Raw genomic sequence first — 25,525 nt, forward strand, 5'->3', positions numbered from 1 at the left:
GAAGAAATAAATATACAAAATCAGATAACACCACGCGAGCAATTGAGGCGCCGTTGCAAAGGTAAATCCTCAACCCTGACCCTGAACCGCAGCTAGATTGTTGTGACTACAGTTTCCAAAGGGCAATTTACTTCCGTTTTCGAAACCATAATCTTCCTATCTTCAGTCACTTCTAGTGAAAAACTCCCAATAAAAAGAATAGAAGAATTCAGGAAAGTCTCAAAGTTTATTTCTCCAAGACACCAAGACTTTGTAACTCACCTCAGTCAAGCCTATAACCTACGGTGACTCGGCTGATTGACAGGAGCCCGAGACTATCCAGGGACACCGTACTACTGACGAAGATTGATTCCGAAGATGAAGAAAATGAAACTGGAAGCAGTTGCGTAAGTTCCGTTTCTTTCTCGAGGTGCAGGCCAAAGAAAGGCTCAGTATTATGTTGGGTTAGCGAAGGGATGCTGTAGGCTATATGATCCTGCTTAGGCAGTGGGCTTTGGGTTCCTAATCCTACGGTTTAGGGGGTCCAAATTCACTGCATTACGTAAAGTCAAAATAAGCACACATTATCAAATATTTATCGAGGCTAACACACAGTTATCAAATGTTTATTGAGGCCATGATAAGTTTAGGGCTAGTTTGGATGATTTTAGCAATGTTTTGGGATTAGGCTTCGGTAAGGCTGGCATATTAGCAAAGATTGTATTGGGCTTCTTAGGCATAAACATTTTACCTTACAGGTCCACCTTAATACAGTGATGAATGGCCTCCCCAGGCCCCAGCACTGGGCCATATGGCCCAGATTTCATAATATATCATTACAAGGCTTAGCCTATGCAAAGTTATTTGGTGGTTATTTTTTTATTAAAATATCTTAAACTTATGGAGTAACTTGAGTAAAATATAATTTTTCTGATTTTTATTTATGTGAATTAGATGAATTTTTGGTGAAACTGAAGACTACTACCACAGCCTGGTTCCCTCCAGTTGGCAAATGTAATATTTACCTCCGTTTGCATTTGTTTTGGTAACCTATGTTTTTGTTTATGTTTATGCCTTTGGTTTGAGTCAATGATATTCAAAGTCTTTTGTTTATGTTTTTATGTCCATTCGTTAAGGGCTGGTGCTAAACATGGCACCCATTTTGCGTGTACACGGACACATTAGTAGTCTTCAGTTTTACAGAATTTGACATCCATTTCAGGTGGAAATAGGTAGTTAACCCATCATAACTCCTTAAGTCTGAAAATAGTAGGTGACTACAGTGCGAAACTGGTGTTTTAAGAGGGCAGTGATAGCAAAAAGTAAGTGTAGTGAAATACAGGGATGCATTCAAACCTAACCTAACTTAGGATGCTAGTTCCTAGCTATCCTGGTCCCCCCCCCCCCCCACAGTTATAAGAAAATTTCCTTCCTAACATACTTTGGTTATTAGTTTTTCTCTTTGTTTCACTCTAGTAAAACTCACCCTGAACTCTAATATTGTTGGTTTCCACTCTGGTCCCCTATGATTGTTATGCTTGGCTGAGGCTATGAGTGTATGTGTTTGTGTGTATACTAGGTTAACTAGTCATTTCTAACAGAAATAAGGTTCATATTTGTTAGACCTTTGTGGAAAGACTATCAGAAATATCCAATTTTACATATAAGATCACCTCGTAAGTGAGCTTCATTTTCTTAACTGAAGCTACACACATCCATGTTCAACATTATATCTAGTTGTAGTAAAAAATTTACATCCAGACTATCAGAAAAACAACAGCTTATTCCATATTTAAAACAACATCCCTCCGAAGAATTCCAGTATGTGTTTTCAGAGCCTTGAGCATGACAATACTGTACAAAGATTTTTGTCTGATACACTTTATTGGAGAATCAAGACATTTAGCAGTTCTGACAGAGTATTATTACAACACTGCAAAGTCTATTCAGAAATTAATCTCATAGAAAGTTAAGTCTATGTAGAAGTTGTTCTGAAATAAAGTTACTGATAATGTACCATATAACAGCTACCACACAGAAACCAAGATGGCCAAAATCAGCAGTGACTCCTGAAAACCAAAAATTCAATGCTGATTGGTCAGTAGGGAAATACTGTCACTTAAGCATATGCAGATGTCATCTTTGCTTATAGCTAAGGAATTTACCTAAGAATGGATAAAACAGGACTGAAAAGGGATAGGACATCTTTAAACATCATATATGTCCTCCTGCCTTACTTTTTTGGGAAGTTTGCACTACCTCCTGGTTCATGTCAACCTGTGTAACCTCACCTAGGATGCTGACACATGACCAGGTTAATATGTACTAACCTGACCTAGTCTCTCCTAGGAGCTATGTTTGTCTTGATGCAGGGGCTGTGTCTTCCTCCCCCTTGCATCTCCCAACCTGTCTAATACTACTTACTCCTTATCTTAGGGCAACCTTGAGAGTTAGGATATTTAGCCCAGTTTTAGATGATCCTGGGCCAATCTCTCTTCTAAAGACACATTTCATTAAGATATATGAGTAGCAATTTTGGTATTGGCTGTAGCAATTTCTTGTAATTAATGTGTAGAGTATTCCTTTTTATTTTAGAAATTTCAGCACTTTTAAGCTTTGTGTATAGTACTTTCTTTACTTTTGGAAAATTATTTATTCATTTTTTTACTTACATCTATTACTTTACAGGAATCCGAGAGTAAAGGAGGAGATTGATGATGTCAATGATGTTGACTTTGGCATGGCTTCAAAAATCATCATTGAAGTAGTGGATCCACTTACAAACCCTATTATTCCCATGAACTTGGTTGTACGTAATGCTGAAATACCAGATCCTCCCTGGGTGAAATTCTTCCTCATCAAATTTGATAATTACAATGGAATCGTTGAAAGTTTGAGTGATGTACAAGAAGTGGTGAGCTGCCTTGAAGAGACGACGAGGACTCGTTTTTCTGTCATAAAGACAAGGAGAAAAAGTTTTGGGTGTACAGGTGAGTTGAAATTGGCCTCTCCACCTTTTGTTACATTATAACATTTAAGTAGATTTGTGCCTACAGACGTACAAACCAGAGCTTTCTATTAGTATCCATGATTGCAAGCTGGAAACAGTTATTGAACTTGGTAACAAGGTGGTTAACTGGTGCTCACCCACTTGCGGTCACTGAGCACTTTTTCGTCAGTCACTGTCAAGTGCAGACAACTTGCTGCTCTCCTTCTGTCTGCTAAGTTGAACTTGTGTTTTTGTTTCAAGTTGTTTTGTTTATATGAAAACTGTAATTTTTGGAGGTGTGAAGGGTGTTAGTGAGTGCAGTGAATCCCCCATCACTGTTTAGGTTGATCCCCACTGTTTGATGCTCTGGTGCACAGGAAAATTTACTGCTGTTGGGAGGTATCCTTGAAAAGTTAACAAAGCTCTTCCTTTGCCCAGCCAGAAACTTCTCTACTTCTCCCCCAAGCACATCCTTTATCAGAGAGAAGTGGGATTACACAGGTGGTGGGGGATTAATATATTTCCCTTCTATTTCGACTGGTACCATTTGTTGTTGCTGCAGCTGCTAGGAGCACAATGCTGTCGAGGAGTTCATTAAGGGCCCTCGTAAAGTTCAGTAGGACTTAAACTGAGTTTTCTTCCCAATCTCTAGGAGGCAGCAGCATTTGGCCTCCTGTGGGTGATTGATCAGCTGTTGGCTGAGCTGTAACAGGCCTCACTAAGCATGCTCGGTAACATATCTCAGCATGTTTCATCTTGGACTTGAGGACTGCTCCCACCTCTTCCAACCATATGTCACCAGAAACACACCTTGTTGAGTGAGCACTGCCTTCTTGCTCAGCTTGGTGTTGATCCATGGATCAGGATGGCTCAGCCAGTTTGTTTGCTCGTGACAGGTCCCTTCTTGGTATGATCTGGCATTGAGACAACCCACTCGCACGTGCTCTGCTGGTGAAACCAAAGGTTTTCTTCAGTGCCTTTCTACCTCCTGCCAAACTTTCGCCTGCTGTTACCAATCCCAAGGGTGCAGTCTCCCCTTTGCTGACTGATACTGTTGCTTTGGTAGAAAGCTGTGGGGCTGGAGGGAAGATGATAGACCCATTTCCTCTCTGGGGGTCTCTCTCTGCTCGGAGGAAGAGTTGTCCTCTGGTGGAGACTTGTTCTATGGGCATAGGGAAGATCTCTCACCTAACCCAACTTGTTTCAGGTGTTGTTGAGACTGAAGGGCTTAGTGAGTTTTGGCACTCCTTAGGCCTCTCGGGGGATCTGTGTGTTTCTGTGCTAATTGATCACTAGAAGACTATCAAGGGCCTTTCAGTAACCGCTTGGGCTGTGACCGTGATGACTCCAATAGTCACAGTATGCACTGGCTCTAGGACTGCCCCTACTTCTTTGGTAACCCCACACGTAGCATCAGTGATGTGTCCCCTGATGCTGCTGTCATCATCGTCTTTGGATGATGTCCTCCTCAACACACTGCTGTCGAAGGCTGCACTCGGCAAGAAGTAGTAGTCCAAAAAGAGGAGAAGTAATTTGTATTTTTCCTAACATATAAACCTGAAGTTCTTTACATTTATGTCCCACTTCAGTCACCCCTCATTCTGGTACCTGGGCCAGAAGGCAAAGTGGAGTGCAGTATGGCAGGTGGACGAGGCTTCCCCCTACCTGTGGGTAGTTAACGATCTCTTTTGAAAGTTAAACGACTATTCCACTTCACATTCGCAAGCTAAATCCTTATGTAAAGAACTTCAGGTTTGTATGTTAGGAAAAATATAAATTACCTTTAAAGTTTCCTATGTTTGTTATTCTGGAGATTAGTTTGTGGTATTGAGAATATAGAAGTTACTTTTAGCACCTGAGAAAAAATGTTCAGATATAAGAGGAAGGGAAATGGAGGCCTTGATTAAAAAGTAATCAGTAACATTTGCAAGGTGAAGGCATAAAATCATCTGTTGGCCATCATGACAAAATTGACCGACTGGTTGAGACTGGGGTATTACTGTATCATATCACTGTAGCTGATACTAAAGTAAAGACCTTCCAGCACAGTTGTCCAAAGACAACTATATGAGGTCTGGAAACAGATTAAATTCACTTGCAATGAATTTTTAGCATGGACTTTATTTTAAAAGACTTGAAGAAGCTGATGGAGAGTCCCTCTTTGGGTCAGACCCCTGCCTATAACATTTGCCTTGTGGGCATCAGCATGCCTTGTTTGTAGTTTGTTTGATGATTGTTTGCTTATTTCCACTGTCGAGCTTTGGAATTCTCTTGTAATTTCATAATTGTTTTGCAAGAGGAAGTAATTGCTCTTTTCTGCAGGAGGCTATACTTATCTTCTGTTTTGCAAGAGGAAGTAATTGCTCTTTTCTGCAGGAATCTGTACTTATCTTCCTTTCATTTTCATTTTTAGTTTCCTGTAAAAGAAAACTATCGAGATGGTTATATGTCTCTGTCTGCCCTCATATCTTAAAAACTACTGAGGCTAGAGGTCTGCAAATTGGTAAGTTGATCTTTCACCCTTCAATCATCAAATGTACCAAATTACAGCCCTCTAGCCTCAGTAGTTTATATTTTATTTAAGGTTAAGGTTAGCCATGATCGTGCGTTGGGCACTGCTATAGGTGCCCACAACACAGGCCACCACCGGGCTGTGGCTGAAAGTTTCATGGGCTGTGGCTGAGAGTTTCATAGAGCATTATATGATGTACAGAAAGCTATTACGCTGAAGAAACTTCGGTGCATTTTTTACTTGTTTTTAACCTAATGACTTGTTCTAATGATATTTGTTGATCCATCATTAGTGTACTGTTATTGTTGAGGTAGTTATATTCAAATAAATGTGCTGTATTGATTTTTTTTGCAGTGGTGAATGTTTTATCCTATGACAAATTTCATGTAATGTTTTGTTGTATTTTTTTTTTTTTCAGAGTTCAATCCATATGGAATTAAAGTGTATTGGAGTGAAGATGGCATTCCTTACACTATTCTCAACAAAAAGCTGATGGACTGTCAACATGGTAAATATCGCCGTCCCCTTCCCAAAGGTGAAAAGAAAGTTGGCAGACCGACTCTTATGGTAAGAAGCCATTTCATTTTTTTTTTTTTTATTGTTTTAACGTTGCTTAAAATTAATGACATTAGTAGTCATTTGGTTATGTGGATACTTTCATTTGCCTCTCATTTTTAAAAAATGTTGCCATAGCCAGTAAGTCATTGTTTTATATATATGGGTATTAAGAACTCAGGTATATATTTGGACCCCATAAATGTTGTTTCAATTCCTCTGTAGTATTATTTCTTGTCAGTGTGACAGTCTGATTGCTTTACTGCACAGTATTTTATTTCGTTATTGTAATTGGGAGATCAGGTAGATATGAACTACTAGACATTATAACTGGAACTGTTCCTGGCCAGCTTCCATGATTCTTGAACAAATTACACAGTTCTGTGAATTTTAGAAGTTAGATTTTGTTCATAAATTTGAAGTCAGTGAAAAATTGCTTCAGAAGATTGCATGAAATTTTTTTTACTAAGGAAGCATTGCATTACACAGTAAATCTGTGGGAATCGGTATGTTAAAAGAACAGAGAAGGTTTATTTACAATGTTCAGACCTATAATTGGGTGATCTTTTGCTAGTACCAGCCTCCATAAACTATTCAACAATAATATAACTGTAAGAGTTCAGGTGCTGTATTTGTGTATGGAGACAGAAATAAGGGTGAAAAATTGGGACAGAATTTGAAAAAATTGGATGGGCAAGTGACAAAGTGAGGAAGGAAAGGGACTGAATAACAGAGTAAGACCAAGCAAAAGAGATGAACGGTAAAGGGATACCCCAAAGAACCCAAGTATTGCCTAAATTCCTCAAGCAAGACTCTTGCCTTTACTCTGTATGGGATATACAGTACAGTTATTAATAACCTTGTATATTAATTTTTTTAATTTTACCATAAAGGTGTTTAGCGAGACCATCAAGTAACATTTTGAGACCGCCATACGGCTTACCCAAATGATTTGTTTTAAATTGTAATGGGAAAGTTGAAGTAGTGGGACAATTAGGTGGGAATAGGTCAAAGGAAATGGTTAAAAGTAATAGGCAGGAAGCTAGGAAAACTTTAAGCATCACAATCTGTTGGGAAAAATACAAGGGGATTGTTGTGCAGAGGTGATTAAGAATGCACAAGGTGATCACAAAGATACAATGTATGTGGCTGTCAGAAAATAAACGCAAGATAAGGTTGTGTACAGAAATCATCGTAACACATTCATGAAAAATGTGAAATGTGAATGGTGATGATGGAGGATGCTTGAAAAAAGCTGTCATGAACTCTTGTATATTAAAAAATATCCAGAGTCAAGTAGGCTTTAGTATCTCACTTACTCATAAACACTTCTAATTAGTTTATGCTTATAGCTTGCTTCATTCATTACTAGATAAGGAGCACAGATTCAAAGTAGAGAGGAGTCAAACTATGCAGTACAGTGAATAATTTGCCAGTTAGCAGATACTATTAGTTAGTGAATACCAGCGAAAGGGTGTCAGTTAGCACACAGTGCTACTTAGTTATAAGAATAGAGAGATTAGTCTAATGTATTCAGGCTGTTTGATCATTTATTATTATTTGTCTGTACTTTTTATTTCAGCCTGATGGTGTCTTAAAATATAAAGGTACCAAAAAGTTGAATTGTCCTGCACAGATAAGATTACGTGAGATACTTCGGTTTCCTGACTTCAAGGTATGTCTGTTTTTAATATTTAGGTAGCAGCTAGCAGCCTGTCTGTATTTTGTATATTTTGTCGTTATTTGAGACTTTTTGCAATTCCTTGTATATAGATTTTTTTCACCCATTTTATGTATTTTCATCAGGTTTGTGAAAATACTCCATGGCGACATAAGGTACAGTCAAAAGCTTTAAAGAAAGCATTCCAGTCAAGAGATATGATAACTTCTCACCGTTGTTTCGTGGTGAGTCTACCAAAGATAGAACAGCATGAAAATCACTTCATTGAGCCAGCAGACAAGCCATTCACCCCAGGAATCAAGAGGGTAATATATTTTCTTTACTGATTATTTTAGAAAGAGTATGAGTAGTCTATATTTTGTAACTGTACATGCATTTCAGTCATTTTGATAATAAAACAAATTAGTTATTATTATTACTGTTATTATTATTATTATTATTATTATTATTATTATTATTATTATTATTAATGAAGACAAACCATATTTATTATCAAAGTTGCCTTGGAATTAAGTACTGTAGTTACATCGATAATGACAAGTAGTTAATCGTTTGTTTCCTGTAAGCAAGTTTCTTTTCTGTAAGAAGCTGTCTAGACTCTTGAAGGTAGGTTAGTTATATATGGGCTTAAAGATGAATTTTTCAGCACCCTATCAAAACACCTTTAGAATGGAAGTTGGGTACTAATTGTCCTTCCATAAAGAATTTAGGATTCGGTTAGTGAGGAGAGGCTGAGAACCCTTGCAAGAGCTTTATAAAGCTCCGTCAGCAAGCTTGTGAATGTTTAAATTGGTAGACCAGTTCTTATCTCGTCTCATTACTGTCATGATTGTGTGAAATACTTATGTTAAGGTGGTTTTGAATAGAAAACTCATTGTCTTAGTTTTCCTAGTTTATTTGATCAAAATATCCATTAACAACACCGGGATCTGATCGGGCAGAGTGTCCCCTTTGTTCTCTGTCTCGAGACAATCACACAACTAGTACACTTCTGAGGAACCCAGGAAGATAGGGTTACCAAGTATTGCATTATCAGTTAGCTTGAAAGATTAGAATAGCGATACCATTTATAGCAAAAGTGATATTAATATAAACAAGGTATGATAAAAAATATACATGTCAAAATTAATTATATATTTCTCATATTTGTTTTAAGCTTATGCGGTATTCCCTTATATACGAGTACATTTCCACTCACGTGATGATATAATGCCTTCCCATGCCTCTGTCTCTAATATCCCACAGTATAAAAAGCTGAGATGTATAATGGGCACATAAGGCTTCTATTACTGCATGTTGAAGAAATTTAGGCACTGACAAAGAAAGACTTCAAAAAGGTGTGATTATTGAATATTACAAGTATAGGCTGGTGCAGTAGGAGAACGTTATTACTAATCAGGAAGTGGCAGAGAGATATGGTGTTCAGTCTGTGATATCTAAGACTAAAATGGTTTGGATATTTGATGAGAAGGGATGTAGAATTTTTGTATCAGAAAAACAGATAAGGGAGGAGTTGTAGGAAGGTCTAGGAAATCATGTAAAATCGGGATAACTGAAGACCGAAATCTGAAGGAAATTCAGGCAGAAAGTGCTCATGGCATAAGAGTATAATTGTTTTCATATTTAACCACACAAAAGGAAAAGCTGATTTAAAAACATTTACAAGGATAGTTATAATTTCTGCAAATGCTTGAACTGTTGTTTGGGTGTTGCATTAATCCTGGAGCCTTACCTGATTTCTTTATTTACAAAAAAGCATATCCGTGGATCAGTGAATACTTGAGTATGCATAATGTAATTCTTGTGTATGTATAGACCCACACATGCAGACTGAAGAATATATTTATATAACAATACATTACTGTATTAAGTTCAGTACTGTACTGAAATAAATAAATTTCAATAAAAATATGGCATGTGAGAGACAGAGAGGTCTGCCACAGTATACATGTAAAGTGTGTCCTAACTTGATGCTTGCTTGTGCATAGACACGCACCTACAGATTAGAAAAATAATATACAACACAAAAGCTTAGTTTGAAGACAACAAAATATAAACAACAATGCGTTAAATTCAGTACATCAGTCAAAAACCAAACCATTTTAGATATTTACTGTAAATTTTGTATAAGAAGTATAGTGAGGCCCCAGTGAGGTGGTGGTGACCAAACATTTATGTCTATGTCAGAATTGTCAAATGCCATTGTTATATAATGGAGCAAACAGTGATGTTCTGAACTCATGGGGTGTGGAGGTGGCAGGCTGAGGCAGTTGCACTTCTTCTAACCACAAATCTTGGAATTTTAGAGTGCATGAGTGCACAACAAAAGAGAGAAGCATGGCTCAGTTACCGTAAAAAAATTCATGTTAGGAACTATTTTTATGCTTATCAGTGATTTTCTATTCTATGCGACACGAACAATTCAGTTATACTTTACTTCTTTTAATCACATCTTAGAATTTCAGAGTGAGTGCTCACACAATGAACAGAATCCCATTAAAAGATTTATGTTTGGCACTGTTTTTGTACATTTGATTTATAATGATTTGGCAAAGTGTGATTGACTGATTTTATACATTTGATTAACAATGATTTGCCATGGTGTGATTGCCTATTCTGAAATACAGGAACAGAACATATATGTATTCCGTTACACTTCATTTAACCAAACATCTCAGAATTCCTGAGCATATAATTGCAAGATTAGCAGAGTGACAATTTCACTTTTGAAAAATTAGTTTCTAAGCATAAATTTTAGAATGTACAGCAGGTATATACTTTATGTAACTATATTGTACTCTGTAGTTAGAACTTTTAACACATGGGAAAAAATAACCCCAAATAGAATTCCCTAGATCTTTAGTCATTATTGTACAGTACATTGCATTAGATTCCTTTTTTATTATTAGTTTTAATTATCCAGTATTTTCTGCCTTGTCCTTTGTTTTGTCATTAAATGTGTGTAAGATTAAATTTAGAATATTTGTATTTTTATTTCAATTGATTGAACTGTGTTTTCTAAACTTAATAGAAAGCCTTCTTTTACTTTATTACTTGTTATTCTTAAAATATGTTAATGGAAACATATTAACGCTTCTTACAGAAGAGAACAGGACGAGCACATGAACCGGTCCATCCAAAAATTATTCAGAAGATTCGGGATTTGACAATTGATGGTGTATTTGGTACCAAGAACATAAAAGAGCAGATAATGGAATATGCTGTAGATGAGTTATCACAGGAGGAAGGATTTTCCTTAGAAAGTCGCCGATTTAATCCTCGGGATCAAGATATAAGAAATGTTGTCAGAAAGGTAATATGTTTATGTGTTACTTAGCAGATGTCAGTTGAACTGGAACTTGAAAACTGTTTTAGATTTGTATTGTCAGTGGAATATTTTTATATACATAACTTAGCAAATAATTACATAGTTATTGTTTCTAATTTACACAGTAGCTCAAAATTTAAAATTCACAGTAGCACTCATTTGTTTAAGGTGTAGTTATACTGTCCTGCCCACTTTCGGTACAACACAGCTAAAGAGCTCAGTTCATTTCTGCCAGTCAATGACTGAACTCTTGGTCATTGGCAGCTCTGATTTTGTTAATTTTCACCAGATGGTTGCTGTTATCCTTCATTTGGTGAAGTGCTTTGTTCTTTTTGGTAGCACAGTCCTGATAATTAGCTTAGCTAATTCAGACTTCTCGTTTTGTGATTTCCCGATTTTGACTTATTAATCACGTCCAATTCTAGCCTTTCTGGTATAAGGTATTGTAGTAAGGGTTGTAAGAATAGGTTGGCTTCAGCCAAATATGACAATCATGCTGTTTGTAGTTCGTGCAGAGAACAAGTTTGCTCTCCCGAACTTTGCTGTGACGAGTGTAAAGATTGGGATGAGGGGAAGTGGAAGACTCTTAATGGATACTTAGACAAATTACAGTGTGACAGACTTAGGAAAGCTACTGCTAGGGCTGAAGTGAAGGCTTCTGCTAGTCAAGATTGTCTTTGGAGGTTGATGTGACTCATTTACCTATTCCTGCAACACCTGGGACTGCTTTTTCCCCTATCTCAGGTCCTCCAACTTTCCCTGCAACTCCGATCCCTGGCTCTCTTTCCTCAGATCCCAACACCATTGCCAGCTTAGAAGCACGTGTTGACAAGAAATTTGATTTATTAGTGAACACCGTTTCCCAAACTGGGAATTCTGTCGGTGTCCTCTAGGGTAAATTCATTAGTGTGAGTGCAGTGTCAGTGGAGGGGGCGGCTACTTGTCCCTCCGATGCTCCTAGACCAAAGTCCCAGCTAAACTCCCCTTGCTCACCTAGGAGGAAGCAAACTGGCAGTCCTGGGGAGGTCAGTGGGGTTTGCCCATGAGTAGTTGTTGCCTCATCCGAGCCTGTTTTCTGCCCATCCCAAGACTTGGAGGATCGCCATGGGAAAGGCATCTGAATGGACGTACATGCTTTATCTTCTAATGGCTCAGACTCTGGCGCTCATCAGCGCAGTCGGCGATTTGCCAATGTTTCAAGACTGTTGAAAAGGTCTGGTGCCTCGATGGATGAGGACATTCCCCCATCTCATAAGCAAGCGTTGGACAGCGTTCATAGCCTTCTGCCCTCCCGTAGTTTTTGGGAGGCTCCTCAAGCTTCTCGCTCCCTTTTGCCACAAAGTGTGTAAGAAAGTGCCTGTTAGTCGAACATATGGACATATAGCGTACGAACGCCGGCAGTCCGAGGGTTTAGTGCCCAATTGTGAGAAATCAGTGTCCGAGCAACATTCGTTGTCCGCACTTCCAACAAGTGGACATTCAGTGTCTGTGCGTTCTGAGAGTGATCATGTTTTGTCAGAACATTCTGCGTTTGGGCGTCAAGTGTTCGAGTGTCCGTCTTATGGATTCCCAGCCCCCGAGCATCCTCCCTTTGGGCACATGAGTCCGAATGGCAAACTGCAGATCTGTCCACCAGATCAGTGAGCAGACGTCCAGGGACCAAGCATCCAGTGTTAGCGGATGCTTGCTGTTTCTGTGTTGATCCTTTGTCCTTCCCTAGTCTGAGGCTCAGAGAGGTTTTCAGCCCTGTCTTGAGAAGTCCAGCAAGACACGTTCGGGGATTTTACAATCTGGTCCTCAAGTCATCAGGGGATGGAGACCTGTCCTGGATGTCAGTGCTCTGAACTTCTTTGTCCAAACTATGAAGTTCAAGATGGAAACGAAACAATCGGTCCTGTCAGCCATCCATCAGGGGGATTGGATTGTGACGATAGATCTGGAGGACGTTTATTTCCACATTCCAGTTCACCAGGATTCCAGGAAGTATCTGAGATTTGTGTTCCAGAACAGGGTCTTCCAGTTTCGGGCCCTATGCATCGGCCTCTCCACGGCCCCTCAAGTTTTCACCCGAGTTCTTGCTCCTTTAGCGAAGTGACTACACTTAATAGGAATCAACGTGTCCTTATACCTGGACGATTGGCTTCTTTGCTCCCTATCAGAAGCCCAATGCACGGAGGACCTTCAGAAGACCCTTCAACTTGCACAAGACCTAGGATTGCTGATAAACTTAGAGAAATCACAATTAGTCCCCACACAGTTGATTCTTTATTTGGGGATAAGGATAGATTCTCTGAATTTTTAGGCTTTTCCGTCCCAACAAAGGATTTGCAACTGCATTTCGAAAGTCCGAAAGTTCATTTCTCTTCCGTCCTGCTCAGCCAATGCTTGGATGATCCTTGTGGGAACTCTATCATCATTCGAGAAGTTTGTACCTCTGGGCAGGTTACCCGTCAGACCACTTTGGTTCTGTCTCAATGCGAGCTGATGGAGAAAGATATTTCCAGATTCGTTCGTCTTCGAAATCACCCCTGAAATCAAGGAGGACCTTCGATGGTGGCTGGCGGAGGAAAGATTCACAACAGGGGTGTCACTGTCTCCTGTGAACCCCAGCCTAATGTTGTACTCCGACGCATCAGATCTGGGATGGGGAGCCCTTCTCAACAGCTTGGAAGTACCATTTTTATGGTCCCCGACTAAAAGAGATTTGCACACAAATAAGAAAGAATTGAGGGCGATGCACCCCAGCTCTTCAATTTTTTGCGACAGAGACCTTCGGAAAGACAGTTGCAGTATATTCAGACAGCACAATTGCACTGGCCTACATAAAGAAACAAGGAAGAACCCCCTCTTTTTCGCTGTGCGAAGCAGCCAAAGACTTTCTTCTATGGGCACAGAAGAACAGGATTACTGTTCTGACCCGTTTCGTCCAGGGCAAAATGAATGTTCTCGCTGACAAACTGAGTAGCAGCAAACAGGTTCTACTGACAGAGTGGACACTCAATCCACAGGTGTGCACCTACCTATGGAAACGGTGGGGAAAGCCATCGGTAGACCTGTTTGCAACATCAAGAAACCATCGTCTCCCTCTGTACTGTTCCCCAATTCCAGATCTGCAGGCGTCGGCAATGGATGCCATGTTGCAAGATTGGTCGGGTCTCGACGTCATCGCCTTTCCTCCCTTCAACATGACAATAGAAGTGTGGAGGAAGTTCAGCACCCACAGCAATGTATCAATGACCCTAGTGGCTCCCTTTTGGCCACACAATGGAGTGGTTCCCGGACCTCCTGAGCCTTCTAGTAGACTATCCAAGGTTTCTACCTCAGAAGAGAAATCTTCTCTGACAGCCCCATTTTCTTCATTTTCACCGAGGCTTGTCCACTCTCACTCTGAGAGGCTTCAGACTGTCAGGGAGCTTGTCAGATCGAAAGGGTTTTCAAGGAAGGCTGTAGAAGCTATTGCAAGATGTAGACGACGATCTTCTGCTACAGTCTACCAATCAAAGTGGACAGTTTTGGAGCTGGTGTCAAGACAGAAATATCTCCTCTTCTCAGATGACTGTAGCTCAGATTGCAGATTTTTTGCTGTTTCTCAGATCTTCGAAAGGTTTTGCCGCATCAACCATCAAGGGGTACAGAGCTATGTTGAATTCTATCTTCAAGCAGAGAGGAATAGACCTTTCATCAAACCAGGACTTAAGTGATTTAGTAAGGTCCCTGAATACTAGTAAGCAAGATAAAAGCCCGGATCTTGCATGGAATTTGGATATTGTTGTCAAATGGCTCTTGGGCCCACCCTTTGAGCCTCTAGACTCCTCCTCTTGAAGATTTGATAAGAAAGACGCTTTTTCTAATGACTTTAGCAATGGCAAAGAGGGTTAGCGAGCTACTTGCCTTTGATAAGAGAGTAGGCTTCTCGCAAGGTGACACTATCTGTTCCTTGACCTTAGGTTTTATGGTGAAGAACAAAGACCCCTCTAGTCCCTGGCCACACTCCTTTCCAGTCAAGAGCCTAGCTAACATTCTAGGTCAAGCAGATCAAGAAAGACTCCTCTGCCCAGTTCATTCTCTTTGTGAGCATTTATGAAGAATCAAAGAAATTAGGGACCCTTCTCCGAATCTGTGGTGTTCAGTTAAAAACCCCAGTTGGCTGTTATCCAAGAATGCCTTAACATATGTTTTAGGAATGTGATTTCTGAATCACACTCCAAGATCCAGGAGGATGTCTTTCCTTTATGCAATGTCAAAGCAAATGAAATTAGAGCTGTGGTAACTTCCTTGGCCTTCAAGCGCAATCTATCACTGTATTCTCTTCTGCAGTCCACATATTGGAGGTGCAAATGTTCTACCTGCGTGATGTGGAAACAATTTGCGAAAGTTGCAGTACTCTAGGCCCGTTTTTCGCAGCTGGCATGGTGTTGGGTGAAGAGGGATAGGAGGAATTTCTTGATTTTTCCTCTATCCACTCTCCTTGAATGAGGATTGATATTTTCTTGGGAAGCCTGATTGGTATTGTGTCATGAGTGCCGTCAGTTGGTTTGACTTTTAACAAGTTTGTGGTGTAGGTTTTAACTTTCTGGTCATATTTTTTACTGCGCCCATGGCAAGGGCATACACATTTCGATGTGTCTTTTTTTGGATTGTTAGCTTTGGCAACCTGCAATTAACTCCTACGTTGCAAAGCACCCACTGAAGTAGAGGCGACTCTTGGCTCTACCGCCACGCCACTACAGGTCAAGAGGAGCTCCGACCAGAGGCAGTACCCACCTGCCGTAGTTCCTTCACCAGGTAAGGTTACAACAAGCGTTTCACGATGCTAGCTAAATTTTCTATTTCAAATTCATCTCCATCCCTGAGGTTTTTTGAGTAGTTTTGTCCTTGTACCCCACCTCCTGTCATTGTGGGATTCAGCTATGTAATTATTTGGTAAGTTACGTATATAAGAATGACATTTTTATAATAAAATAAAGTTTTATATATACAGTCCAGTACTTACCAAATAATTACATGATCAGAGCCCTCCCTCCTCCCCTGTCATGGACATAGAGCATAAATGAACTGAGCTCTTTAGCTGTGTGGTAACTATTTTTCCCCAAAAGTGGGCAGGGCAGTATAACTACACCTTAAACATATGAGCTGCCGCGTAAAGTAGAAACAATAGCTATGTAATTATTTGGTAAGTATATATAAAACCTTATTTTATTATAAAAATGTCATTTTCTATTGTCAGTTGAAATGATTAGTGGCAGCAAAAGGACTATACCAGATATTTGGTTGTGTTGTTTTTTATTGGTAATAGACTAAAGAAATTGTTTTATATAGTATTGTTGCCTCCTTTCTGATTGCTCACAGTGACATTCAGTGTATCATCCAATTCTCCTGATACTTGTGTTGAATTTCTAAATCTGTACATAAAGAAAAATGAGGAATTGTTATCATGAGTAAACATAGATTTATCCATTGTGCAGACATGCAAAATCAATATTTACATTGTGGAGAATGGCCTATTTTTTCAAGGAATTGAATACAGAAACAGTATATGGCTTCTTTTGTAAGAATTCTTTCACATATTGAAGCATTTGACAAAACATCTTTTATTATGGTAAACATAAGTAAGATTCTTATATTTGAAGGATATATGTTATGTTTTGTAGGATAGTTGCTTTAGAACAGTAAATTTTAGAAACAAAATGGTAGTTAATATCTTGATGAATGGTTGTCTGCATTAGCTCTAGAGCACCTTTTGCATCATTTGCCATTAAAAGTGATGATTAGGATTTTCAAAATCCATTTATGATTATTGTTTGTATTTTTAGGTCCAGACTGACTTACGGAAAGCTGGTAGTAGTTTAGCTGAAGTTCATTGTACTTCAATACTCAAAGACTTGGGAAGTATTGTGACGGCTACCAACGATGAAAGATATTTGGAACAGCTGAAAACTCATCTGGAATATCTACGTTCAGCTGTGAAATTGAAGGTGTCTCTAGAACCACTAAATGCATGGTTAGTAGCCCTCCCAACTTTTGCAGAACCACCATTATTAATTTACACATATATATATATATATATATATATATCATATATAAGATATAGATATATAACATATATAATATTTAGAATAATATATATATATATATATATATATATATATATATTATACACACAGTAATACCTCAAACTTACGCGAGGTTAGGTTCCAGAACCCCTCGCGCGAGGCGAAGATTAGCATAAGTTTGGCACAGTCACTAAAAATGCTAATAAATGGTTATTTCTAGTTTAAACACTAAATATGAGCCTAATCTTGCTCCCAAAGTATTAAGTTAACTTTTAAATGAAATTAAAATTACTGTAATTTCATTTAAAATTCATTAATACATTACCCTTAAAAAAGAAATAAATTGTTGAAGTAAAAATATAGTACAGTATCGTAATGGGTACTGTATTTGCCACACTAGGGCATTTACAGTAGGTAAGTACGTATGCTAATGTTACCCCTAATTCATGGGATGCCATTTTCTTTTTCACTCAGAGTAAAAGACGTTTCCTTTGTGTCACTAGGTAAACATCATAAATCACAATCATAACGAAGGTACACAGTGCAATAAAATAAAGAAAATGTATGTAATGTTCATAGAGGGTAAAGGTAAAATTCAGTCAGTTCAAAATTATGTACTGTACAGGTAAGGATGTACAGAGAAATAATAAGTTTTAAAAATATCACATTTTAGATGTAAATTTCCTGCACAATTAAAATGATCCAAAACTTTTCAGCTCTGCAAGCCACAAAATAGGTTTTGTTGTGCTTTTGGTTTTGTTTGAATAGATGTCATCAATGTTTTATAGTAAATGATTATAAAATTAACATAAGGTTACTTTCTGCAGCTATCTAAAATTGTCCGAAACTGAAGGCAGTCCAGTTTTGAAGAAAGAAAAAACTACGGGTACAGAAGAAGAGGAAGTCATCAGTTATACGGCATATGCCATATCAGATGCTGATAATGACAATCAGGTAAGAGGTTAATTTGATGCACATGTCTTAAGGAAGTGATGCCAGAGAAAACAAATATAAGCTCATTGTTCCATAGATTAATAGTATGTGATAACATTCCCACTGATAATATGCAGCCATATTGTTTTCCTGACTGAGAGAAGAAAGGTTCATATATTTATGTTGAATCTCAAGGAAAGCAGTGGTGTCTTAAGTTTTTCTTTGCACTAACAAAATCCTACAATTACTAAAATCTCACCAATATAGGTAGGCATATTAATCATAAGTAGCAACCAGTTTCATTCCTGTAGTCACAATGATGTTCAGAAAGAATGGAGCTATAAGCACTTAGACATTAGAATGTGGGAGAGCAATCACTAAGAGAAGTTTTGCAATTTTTATGTAGTGTATGTGAAATATATATATTTTTTATATTTTTTCCAAGCTTTCCAACTTGAAGCTGAATCAGTGTTTATCATAAGTGCTATATATATTGTGTGGCACAGAAATATAAATAACTTCAGTTTTAAGAAATAAGTGAAGACAAACAAAACAAGAAGAAAGAAATACACTAAATAATGTAGTACATCTGTCAAATGCAACATACTACAGACAGATGTTAAAGCAGTCAAGGAAATCATGAATACATTGTAGACATCATTCATTCATCATACTGTACCAGTGGGCTCCTGTGGGTGTCCCTCTCCTGCGGAGGGAGTGGCTCAGGAGGACTGGGACTTAGGACTCAGACACCTGAAGTTGCAAGGGCACTTTGTGGAGATTATTAGGGTAATACATCATTTTAATGATCTCAAGGAAGAGACTTTTGCTTTTCCTACAGACTATTCTGCCATGGAATCACTCTGATGACCCCAGAAGGAATCCAGAGCTTCGATCAGCTTACCAAGACAAGATATGTCTTCTGAGGTACCTGAATGATTGGTTGGCTTTGGCAAGCTCGTTGCCACAGTTGCTTCAGGATAGAGATGATCATCTCAAGTTTTGTCACGACCTGGGTATAGTGATCAACTTCAAGAAATCAGATCTTACTCCCTGGTATCTGGGCATGCTGATAGATATGGCAGCACCGAGAGTTCTCCCGTCAGATTCTTGTATCAACAGGTTCAGAGAGATAGCGCAGAAGTTCCATTCTTGAAGAACACCTCTCTTTCTGGCCTCATGAAACAATCAAGCAGACTTACAGTTCATTCAGTAGGGAAGACTTGAGTTTGGGTGAGATCTCATGAAGCCATGGGTGTTGGGTCATTCATAGTTGTGCAAAGAAACTTATTGGTTCACAGGTAATGATGGAAGGTGTCTTGTTGCCCCAAGACTACCTTTACCTCATTTTACTCCAAGGATTGCTCAACATGTCCATGGACACCTCTCCTTAAGATCCATGGTGGCTTCCTAACAAATTGTGTAGTCTCCTGGCTCCTCTCAGACAAAAAAAAGCATCATGCCTAAGATATACAGATGGCACAAGCCTAAAGGTTGAGTAGGTGAATGTTTCATTTTCTCCCTTCCATTCTTCCTTCTACAAGGTGGATGGGCCATGATTGCAGGCAGATGTCACAATTAGGCAGCCTATCAGCTCATAAAATGTGACTCCTTCCACTTTCCCTTTTAACAAGGGGTGTCAGGGGGGGCCAGTAGTAAAGCTATCATCTGAACCTATTAATTTATGATTGACCCAGACTCTACTTGCCTTCTGATCTGTGGTATCATAAAATATCTAGAATGAGAGTTCAGAATCATCTCTTGGGCTCAGTTTTGTATCCCTGTGTCAGGTTACAGGACTGATTGCTCCCTTGCTCATGATTGTGACCAGGAGCATGGCATTTCCAGTTACAGAGTGAACTTGCCAGTCAGTTGAGAGAATAAAACCTCAACTAAGGAGTGAATCTCCTATATAAAAGGTAATGACTTGTATTCCTGAAAAAAAAAAATTTGTTTAACCTCTTTCATCCGGGTACGATCATGTGGGGCATAATAATAGCTCTTGATGTTCGATCCGTCCCGGCTCAGGTGAGAATTTATATTCTGCACCATGAAGTTTGAATGAATTTTTTTGGAAAAATGTTTGTCACTTGAATGGGCCATAAATGACTTATGGTAACTCGTACAGCAACACTAACACCTCAGTCTAGGATATGATGGAGGTTAAAGTGATGAGATTTCATGGGGGAATGCACTGCATCTCCCTGTCCCAGGACATCTTGTAGATATTTGCCCATGAATATACCCAGGGATTGTTGTTGGTTTTAGTTCTTATCTGTTTTAATAGTTATGTCAGCTATAATTATAATTTTGCAGACTAAAGCAAAAGAAATATTTAAAAAAACATGTATAACTCACTTGTAAATACTCGTATTTTACCATGAATATACTCAAGGCTTGTTACTGATTTTAGTTCTTATCTGTTGTGATGTTATGTAAGCTGTAATTGTAATTCAACAAGATGAAATAAAAAATATGAGAAAAACCATATATAACCTGCTAAAATTAGTGTTTTTTAATGAGTGTCTTGAAAGGAGCCCCTGCACAGGGTGGGAAATATACACTTTCAACCTCCCGTGGAAGATATAGAAAATTTTTGAATTTTTTTATTATACCATGTGCATTTGCATATCTTCCTCTGTCCATTGATGTGTTGTTGTTTTTTTTTTAAATTGGCCAACCTTAGTTTGCCCAGCCTAGGGGTGTTCTTAATATATATTTAAGCCTAGCCTGTAAGGGTTAAGTAATTTGCATTTTAGTAAGTACATAAACCAGAACCTTTTATCATAATTCACATGTACCACCCCATGTATTCCTTGATGCTGAAGGGAAAAAATGCTTGATTACTGGAGGCTAGTGGCAGGTTCCCCCATTCACTTGTCTACCTCAGTTTAACTACCTTGTTACCAAGTTTAATCAGTTGATTCCAGCTAGCACTCTGGAGTACTCTTACATAAATGGCTCTGGTTTTTGTACCAGTGAAAAGCACAAGTAACTGAATATGCTGTGGTTCCACTTTCTTAAATTGATACCCAGTGAAATTTTGGCTGTTTCTTACTTCTTGCAATGGTATTTTCTGATGAGCATTTCTGTCAGTCACTATTTAGGTGTTAGCCTCTGACTGTCCATTGTCATGCTGGCCTGTTGTTATTTTTTTAGGCTAATTGTTTACCCTGTAGCTATGTGTCAGTATGCAGTACTTGCCAAGTTTCTCTTGATGTATTTTGCAGCTCATTCACATCATCCTTGTATCAAGACCCACATGTTCTGTGCCCCTCATGCTGAGATCAGACATATTCCCTTGAGCAGTGTTACCTCTTTGCTTGGAAGGTCACTTATAATTGTTGTTCCTTGAAGGTTCCTGTTTATGCTTTGGCCTCTGGTTTCTCTGAGCAATCTTTGCCAGCAGCCTAAAAAAAGGAACAGATTTCAGTGAACAATCTATCTTCCTAGGATATACCTCTACCACACCCTAAGGCATGTACGGTAAAGCACTTCCTTACGTGAGTCTCAGCAAGGTGAGAAGGGGCCACCTTCCATGCCTCCCACACGGTTGTGACTGTTGCTTTGCTTCAGGCTCATTCCACCTGCTGTAAATTAATTTTCTGTACAATTCTACTCCATCCCAGCACATCCTAACCCCACCTGTCATGGTGGCTAGACTTCCTTCATCACATGTTAGTCAGATCCTGTGCAATTGCTAGCAAAAGAGAGTATTGAAAGAAAACCATATATCATGGTGAAGAAAATAAGCTGTTGTTAGCTTGGCAGAATCACAAAGTATGAGATGGTTGGTGGATGGGTGCCAGTTGGACTTGGTGGCACCAGTGGCTGGAGAAACCTGTCCCCCTAGCATGCAGACAAAAGAGTGGAAATGTGGAGACTATTATGGACTGAGACATGGACACAAAGTCATTGATAGTATTGTTCTGAAAAGCACATGTTTACATGGACACAAAATGATTGATGGGATTGTTATGAAAAGCACGTGTTTATGTAGAAAAAGTGTGTGGACTTGAATAAACTAAGCAAAGAACAGTATTCTCAATAGTAGAAGGCATCAAAATCACAGAAAGAATTAAACATCTTGGAACCTACTTGCTAGATGCACAGAAATCTTCTGCCTGCAGAGAGAATAGATATTTACGAATGCATACAAATTTGCCAGCCAAACTGCATCTGTTGCTGCTCAGAGTTGCAATAGACATGGTAATAAGGAAGTTCTCTTAGGAAAGTGTGGCGCTCCTTAGCCTATTGCATTCGGTTGAAGCCTTTTTTAGTGAAAGAAAATATGAGGCACAGATCATAGAAAATAAATTATGTAGAACGGTAATGAGAGCTTCAAAATATGTTTATGAGTGTACTAAGAGTAGAGGTGGGATCATCATCAGCACATCAAAGAGATTTGGAAACTAAACTTGGTTATGTAAAATATACATACTGTACTCTCAGTGATACATGCCAAATACTAACTGTGGAAATATGAATATTGAGGAAGGAAAGATTTTAAATTGATACTTCGTCTCATTCTTTCCTTTATACTTCGCCTTCCTTCAGTTCTTTGTTTTTCTTGATCATGGAGTTTATATATGATGTGTATAGTATGGTAGGATATATTGATATGGTTTAGCTTGAGAATTTCATAATGATTTTCATTAAGTTTTTATTTTGTCAGGACAAAAACTGCTCTTAAAATATAAATGTCTTTTAGATGGTAATTCTAGCCTAAAAGTGGTTTGTTACTTGCACTGTAATTTTTATTTGTATTGATGAATAGGTTTTCTTTGTTCAGTTTTGATAGTTGTATTATTTTTTGCTACAGGATTAATTTAACTTAAATGCTCTTGATAAAGATAGTTCAAAATTTGCTGTTTATTTAAGTTAAAAATATTATCTGAATTTTTACAATGGATATGATGATCTCAGAAGGAACTTGGAAAAAAGGCTTTACAACAAGAGACTACTTTATTTGTCATGCACTCTATTGAATATTGTCATTTAGGAATACCTTATGCTGATTTTATTAATTCAAATGCCTTTCCCTCTGTTTGCAGATACTTTATGAAGATGATTTTCCGGTTAAAGGAGAGCCTGCACATACTGTATATTATTATGAGTGATGTGTACAAACTTCCCTGGATGCAGTGGTGTTCGCAGAGTGATGTGACATAGCAAGGGGTTTTAGAGGGTGGCATCAGAGTTTAAAAACATAGCTGTTTTGTATTGATTATTCCATTTTATGTACAACTTTGACCTATTTAACTGACATCAGTTTTCATTTATATATGCAGTATTCTAAGTAATATAACAAATATATTTTAAGATGTTGAATTTTGACATGAGATGTGGATTTTATACATTGTTCATTTCTGTTGTGTATTTGATCACTACTTAATACTTCCTATTTTCTGGGATGCTTCTGAATTACATCACTATTATTCCCAGGCTGTGTGATGTAGATACAATGCATTGCTGCAGCATTCTCACTTCTATCGTTTTTTTGAAAGACAAGCCAGTGGGTTGATTATTTGTCCAAAAGTACTTTTTGCTTAGTTAGGTAAAAGTGGGATTATTTATGTCAGGGTCTCTTGCAGTCTCATGTTTCTTTAAGATTTAAAAGTCCATTGAAGCAATAGCTGTAGGCTTTTCCAAGGCCTTTGGATCCAAAACTAACAACTGAAAATCCCTGGAATACAAAGTTCTTCGTGCTTTTGTAAGGCTCTTGTGGCCCATATTGTTTTCCAGTATGATTCAACAACAGACATTGTGGGAGCATTCTTGATCTTGCACTCTTGGTCTTACTCAGCATTTCAGCAAATTGATTACATCAGATTTCATAATGCTGGAATTTTAACCCCCTACAGAGGTAGTATCCCTATGGTATGCATTCCGTTACACATTATAGACGGTGCTAAAGGATCTTTGCTCCAGATTCCATCTTCCTCATTTAAGTGCAAAACCTTTATGCAGACTGAAGTAGAGTTTAGAAAGGAATCGGTGGTTTAATTGCTAATGGATTTTCACCATGTGGCATCGTGTCATTGGATTTGGTCGTGGAATAATATGTCAGCTGTACTTGATGTTTTATTTATAAATAAATTTGAAGCTTTAGTTGTGCATTCTTTTTCAAAATGAGCTAATAGTAAATGATAACATTTTATTTTAAATTCACATAACATATCCTTATAAAACAATTCAATGTGGAATTGGAAAAGTATATTAATGTTGATTAAGGCTAAGCTCCCTATCAGAGTGATTGGAAGAGGATTATTACTTACAGAATTAAGGACATAGTAGGTGCGTATGAAAATGAATATAGTTATTGTACTAAAAGCATGCCAAAATTGGCCTAATACACGCGAAAATGATGATTCAAAGAATTAAAGAACTGCCTCTAAAACACCAGATATTGCAAGTGTATGTTTGTTGTTTTGTTGAACAGACCTATGCCTTGCTGACTAAGTGAAAGAAATGTCCAGGTAGCAGGCATATAGAAATGTGGTTACTTCTCCATGAATAAAATTGAAGATAAAATTAATACTATCTAGTAACATGAGCTTTCTTTTTAGGCACAGGTATCCGTTTATCAGGGACACCAAGTTCTGTTAGTATTACCAAATGAAAGAGAGGATAGCGGACATGTATTGGGAGATAGAATACAGAAAAGAAAGAAGAAAAAGAACAAGGAGATACACCAGAAAAGATAACTGATAAAGATAATAAGAAAGCCTCTTTTTAGAAAATCTTGAATGCATGCAAGCCTGCACTTAGGACTGAGTTGTGGTTTAAGGCCTTATGAGTTCCTCAACTTCCCACATTCATAATACGGGCATTTGATATCTGAAAGGGTGACAGAAGGAACATGTACTGTAAATGTAAAATAAATGCCATTTCACTTCTGTTTGAAAAATAATGCTCAACTGTACAAATATCATGCTTTTTTTAAGTTTTTGTACAAAACCAATAATCTTAGCATTACTGTATATTCATGGAACATTTGGGACATGGATACAGTATAGCATAAATGTGGGTAATGAGGTAATGATGAAGCAAAATAGATAATTACAAATTATGTAATAGTAAAATTGAAGTAGATGAATATATTAATTTAATTGAACGTGTATACTGTACAGCATTTCAGCAACCTCATTATGTTTCAGCTTCTGGGTACATAACTAAACTTTAGTTGGATACATATTTACAATATAAACCTTACCATCATGTAAGCCCATAAAATGATTCAAATGTCAACAGAACTGAAGTTCCTTATCAAAGTTAAAGGTTAAGCACAATGTACACAGGGTGCTTTAAATTCCAATATTGTTGGATCTGAAATATATACTCTGTTCAAACATATTTCATTTTGCTTTTACATGCATTTTTTGTGTGTGCAAGTAATTGTTTGTCAGCTCTTAAGTTCCTACTGTCACTGTGTGTAAGCATAATATCAGAACATGAAAGTAAATGAATAAACAAAGTAAGTTGTGACATACTA

At 38.0% G+C, this 25,525-nt stretch overlaps 1 protein-coding gene across 1 annotated transcript; it reads left to right on the forward strand.

Annotated features, from left to right (window-relative positions):
- Positions 1-24,141, forward strand: LOC136825033 (calcium-responsive transcription factor-like). Its single transcript, XM_067081077.1, has 9 exons — positions 1-386; positions 2,668-2,969; positions 5,899-6,047; positions 7,618-7,710; positions 7,842-8,021; positions 10,820-11,029; positions 16,858-17,045; positions 17,925-18,051; positions 23,085-24,141. Exons 1-9 carry the CDS (start codon positions 358-360, stop codon positions 23,148-23,150), a joined length of 1,344 nt encoding a protein of 447 aa, XP_066937178.1. The 5' UTR covers positions 1-357; the 3' UTR covers positions 23,151-24,141.
- The last annotated feature ends 1,384 nt before the right edge of the window (positions 24,142-25,525 follow it).

This window comes from Macrobrachium rosenbergii, chromosome 36 (assembly GCF_040412425.1).
Source record: "Macrobrachium rosenbergii isolate ZJJX-2024 chromosome 36, ASM4041242v1, whole genome shotgun sequence".
NCBI classification, from domain to species: domain Eukaryota; kingdom Metazoa; phylum Arthropoda; class Malacostraca; order Decapoda; family Palaemonidae; genus Macrobrachium; species Macrobrachium rosenbergii.